This window comes from Otolemur garnettii, unplaced genomic scaffold (genome assembly GCF_000181295.1).
Source record: "Otolemur garnettii isolate 467f Iridium unplaced genomic scaffold, OtoGar3 scaffold00087, whole genome shotgun sequence".
In the NCBI taxonomy this organism is placed as follows: domain Eukaryota; kingdom Metazoa; phylum Chordata; class Mammalia; order Primates; family Galagidae; genus Otolemur; species Otolemur garnettii.
In genome coordinates this window covers 8,164,051-8,168,938 of record NW_003852482.1, presented here as the reverse complement: position 1 = coordinate 8,168,938, position 4,888 = coordinate 8,164,051, and the positions used below count along the sequence as shown (strand labels likewise).

The 4,888-nt window shown below is 51.6% G+C and overlaps 1 protein-coding gene across 3 annotated transcripts in view; it reads left to right on the top strand.

The window, feature by feature from the left end:
- The window catches only part of MIGA2 (mitoguardin 2), a 34,775-nt gene that overhangs the window by 20,559 nt on the left and 9,328 nt on the right, over positions 1-4,888 (top strand). For all 3 annotated transcript variants that reach the window (XM_003794911.3, XM_023516222.1, XM_012808253.2), the window contains 3 exons: positions 1,856-1,973; positions 3,117-3,217; positions 3,781-3,896. In XM_003794911.3, the coding sequence (XP_003794959.1) occupies positions 1,856-1,973; positions 3,117-3,217; positions 3,781-3,896 (335 nt within the window). The remainder of the gene's footprint in view (positions 1-1,855; positions 1,974-3,116; positions 3,218-3,780; positions 3,897-4,888) is intronic.

Below are 4,888 nucleotides of genomic sequence, written 5' to 3'. Positions count from 1 at the left end.
CTCAAGCTGTCCCCCTGGGTAGAGTGCTATGGCTTCACTGCTCACAGCAACCTCCAACTCCTGGGCTCAAGCGAGTCTCCTGCCTCAGCCTCCCAATTAACTGGGACCACAGGCGCCCACCACAACGCCCAGCTATTTTTTGGTTGCAGCCATTATTGTTGTTTGGCGGGTCCAGGCTGGATTCGAACCCGCCACCTTAGGTGTACGTGGCTGGCGCCTTAGCCGCTTGAGCCACAGGTGCCGAGCCTTCTTTTTATTTTTTAAGAGATAGCCTTTTGGTATGGTGTCCAAGCTGATCTCAAACCCCTGGGCCCAATTTTTGCTTCATTTTTGCAAGTAGCTGGGAGTACAGGTGTGTGCCACCACACCTTATTCCCCTTATAATGTTCTTTTTCTGTTGTTTTTAAATTTTTTTTTTTGCAGTTTTTGTCTGGGGCTGGGTTTGAACCCACCACCTCTGGTATATGTGGCTGGCACCCTATTCCTTTGAGCCACAGGCGCTGCCCATTGTTTTTGAATTTTTTTTTTCTTTTGAGACAGAGCCTCAAGCTGTCCCCCTGAGTAGAGTGCTGTAGCATCATAGCTCACAGCAACCTCCAAATCCTGGGCTCAAGCGAGTCTCCTGCCTCAGCCTCCCATGTAGCTGGGAGCTACTGCCATGGCGCCTGCCACAACGCCCAGCTATTTTTTGGTTGCAGCCGTCATTATTGTTTGGCAGGCTCAGGCTGGATTCAAACCCGCCACCTAGGTGTATGTGGCTTGGCCTTAGCCACTTGAGCCACAGGCGCCGAGCCTGTTTTTGAATTTTTAAATTGTATTTTTAGAGACTATGTTGCCCAGACTGCTTTTGAGTTCCTGGGCTCAAGTATCCTCTCACCTGAGCTTTCTGGGTGTCTAGAATAGGTACATACCACTATACCTAATTTATGATTTACTTAACAATCTTTTTTCTTTTCTTTTCTCTTCTTTTTTTTTTTTTTTTTTTTTTTAGGCAGAGTCTCATTATGTTGCCCTCAGTAGAGTGCTGTGCTGTTATAGCTCATAACAACTTCAAACTCTTGGGCTCAAGCGATTCTCTTGCCTCAGCCTCCCACGTCCTGTAGCTGGGACTATAGGCACCTGCCACAGTGCCTGACTATTTTTTAGTTGTGGTTGTCATTGTTGTTTAGCTGGCCTGGGCCAGGTTTGAACGTGCCACCCTTGGTACATGTGGCTGGTGCCATGCACTAGCCACTATGCTACAGGTGGTAGCACTAGTACCACTGTGCTATAGGTGGTAAGCCAGTCCTAGATATTTGGGAGCTTGAAGCAAGAAGATCTCTTGAGCCCCAGTGTTTGAGGTTGCTGTGAGCTATGATGCCATGGCACTCTACCCAGGGTGACAGAGTGAGACTGTCTCAAAATAAATAAATAAATAAAATATCACCAGGGTGGTGTCTGTGGCTTAGTGAGTAGGGCACTGGCCCTATATACCGAGGGTGGTGGGTTTGAACCCGGCCCTGGTCAAATTGCAACAACAACAAAAAATAATCACCATTTCAATATGTAATCAACAAAGAATGTTAGTGAGATATGTTACATTTTCTTTTGATGCTAAGTGTTTGAAATGGTGTTTACACCTGTGGCACATCTCAGGTGGGATGGAGGTGGGACTGGCTGTCTTAGGTGCTCACTCACCACATGTGGTGGTGGGTCCTGTGCTGGGCAGCAGAGGTCTGGAGCATGTGCTCTTGGCTACCAGGTCCCAGAGGCTCTTCTGCTTTCTGCAGGGGTCTGGGGTCCACATCAGTGGTAGGGAAGGGGCAGTTTGGGGAGTTAGGAGAGTCTGGGTTGATGGGCATGGTTTTTATCCTAGCCAGACTCACAGCGAAGGGAGTTTGCAGAGAAGCTGGAGTCCCTACTGCACCGGGCCTACCACCTGCAGGAGGAGTTTGGCGCCACCTTCCCCCCTGACAGTGTGCTGCTGGATCTCGGTGAGTGGGGTGGCTGGGACAAACCGTAGGGAGGGGATGAGAGGAGCAGGGCATGGTTCCCTCAATAGTCAGACAAATCAGGATCACCCAGTCTAACACTTTAGTGCACAGAGGAGGAAACTGAGGCAGTCCCCGTGGCAAGCAGGAGCAGAGATGGGAAGAGGCCCCAAGAGTCCACACCCAGCAGTCTCTGCCCCTCTCTGTGGAAACAGGACTTGGGCATATGGGTCATCGTTTCCCTGACATCTCTTCCAGGCCTTAGCTTTGAGCCCTTTCCTGTGGGCTTGACCTGGGTGAGTAGACAGGATAATTCCTGTAAATGTTAACCCAAAGCAGGCCTAGAGGTCCAAGAATGAACATGTGCTCTGTTAAAGTGACATCACTGAAAGGGAACCTACTTGTCCACCTGAACACCAGTGTCTTCTTCAGGCCTGCTCTGTGCCAGCCCCTGCAGTCAATGACACCCCCAGGCCCTTTCTTGCATGCACGTAGCCCTTGGGGACCATTACTAGACTGCCAAATCAGGTTTCCTGGCTCTAGCAGTGGGGACGCAGGGTTGGCCAAGGCCACTGGTTCCCTGGCTCTTCCCCATGTGGCTTTGCTATTGGAGGAGTCCTGCCCCTTTTGGCCTTTCCACGTGGCAGAGCAGGCTGGTGGGGCCTTCAGGGCCTAACACTGTGCCCTTTGCTTATTTGTCCAATAAACCTTTCCTAAGCATCCTCAATGGTTTAGACCCTTTAGCCCTTGAGCAAGTGGAATGAGAACACTGAGCGACTGAACCCATAGACTTCCAGGAACCCTTTGTATAAATGGCTAAGTTTTGGCTTGTCACAGAGAAGGGCCTTCCCAAGGCCGCATAGCATGAGAGTCTTCCTCCTGTAGAGCTAACAGGCCTCTAAGCCTCAGATCTGGTCATGTGACCCTGGGTGAGTCCCCTCGCCAGTTAAGTGTATACAGCTAACCCTGTCCACCTCCAAGGGTGTTGTGAGGGCCAAGGGAGGTGGTTATTTGAGGTAGTGAGCCCAGTGTCATTGCACAGCCCCATACAGAGCCTCTACCGATCCTGGTGGTGGGCTCTGAGCCCCAGTTTCCTGCGGGCTCCGGATGGGAGTCTCAGTTCTGCCTTCTTTCTGCTCTTTGCAGAGAGGACCCTCATGCTGCCCCTGACTGAGGGCTCACTGCGGCTGCGGGCTGATGATGAGGACAGCCTGACCTCAGAGGATTCCTTCTTCTCTGCCACCGAGGTGACGTGAGGTGGGGGACTGAGGCAGGCATGGGGTGGATGCGGGCTCTTGTGTAGACCCATGGGGCAAGTGCTAGGTCCTGGGACAGTGAAGGTTTTTCCTCCCATGGGAGCAGAATTTGGCAATTACTGAGTGCTGCTCCTCTGAGGCTCTGAGAAGCTGCCAGAGATGGGAAGGCCTGAGAACTTGGGGCTGTTGGTCATACGGGTGAGAGCAGAGGTTCCACCCTACTGGCTCCAGTGCACACCGACCTCCCCCTTCTACAGACTGCTGTGCTCATTGCTTATCCTTCATCTCCTTCCATGGGCACACATATCCGGCATGGTGTCCTTCTCTGGAATGGAAGGACATGGCGTGTGTGCAGTGGATGGCCTCTCTGCAAAGGATACCTAGAGATGGGGATGCTGAGGGCCAGAGCTGGACTTGAACCGGGCCTCCTATCTCTTGGGCCAGCATTCCTTCAACAGCCCCTGTGAGAGGGTGGTCCTTGCCAGCACACTGATGGCAGGTGCCCTACCCCGTGAGATGTTGCTCACTTGGACTTCCTCTGCACCCTCCCCCAGCTCTTTGAGTCCCTACAGGTAGGAGATTACCCAGCCCCACTCTCCAGACCCGCTGCCGCCTACGAGGAGGCCCTGCAGCTGGTGAAGGAGGGGAAGGTGCCCTGCCGGACTCTCAGGTGAGCAGGTACTGGGGACAGGGCAGGAAGCAGCAGTGACCCCTGGCCCCTTTGGGGAGGTAAAGAAGCCAGCAATGCTTGGTGAGGACTCAGTCAGGGTGAATCCAGGTTGCCTGGGGGCTGTGGTTGGCCAGCAACAGCTCTTGTTCCCTTCTGTGGAGGGTCTGCACGGTCCTAAGTACCAAGACGAGCAGGTCTGGCATTATAATAACAAATTTCTGTAATTAATAAAATAACAATAGTTAATACCCATTCTGCATTCTCAGAGGTCCAGTCACAGCAGCACAGTGGACCCTGTTCTAAGCCCCTTCACAGCCGAGGTTAAGAACTCAGTCTTTGGGGACAGACAGACCTGGATTCTCTCTTGGTTATGCCTTTTTGTAGTGTGTGGCCCCAAACAAGTTGCCAGACTTCTCTCAGCCTCACTTTCCTCATCTGTGGTTATCTTTAGGTCTTAGCTATCTCTAGTTAACTTTCTGTGAGGTATGAATCTCAGAACTTGGGTTTTTGATTATGGTTTACAGATTTAAGAATGTCTGTTTAAGGCCAGGTGTGGTGGCTCATGCTTGTAATGCTAGCACTCAGGGAGGCCAAGGCGGGTGGATTGCCTGAGCTCACAAGTTCGAGACCAGCCTGAGCCAGAGCAAGACCTTGTCTCTAAAAATAGCCAGGCATTGTGGTGGGTGTCTATAGTCCAAGGCAAGAGGATCACTTGACCCCAAGAGTTTGAAGTTGCTGTGAGCTATGATGCCACGGCACTCGACCAAGGGGTGACAAAGGAGTTTGAGACCAGCCTGAGCAAGAGCAAGATGCTGTCTCTACTACAAATAGGCAGGTAGGCAAGTGCCTCTTGTCCCAGTTACTTGGAGGCTGAGACAAGGGGTTTGCTTGAACCCAGGAATTTGAGGCTACTGTGAGCTATGACACCATGGCACTCTACCTATGGTGTTGGAGTAAGACTCTGTCTCAAAAAAAAAAAAAAAAAAAAAAGG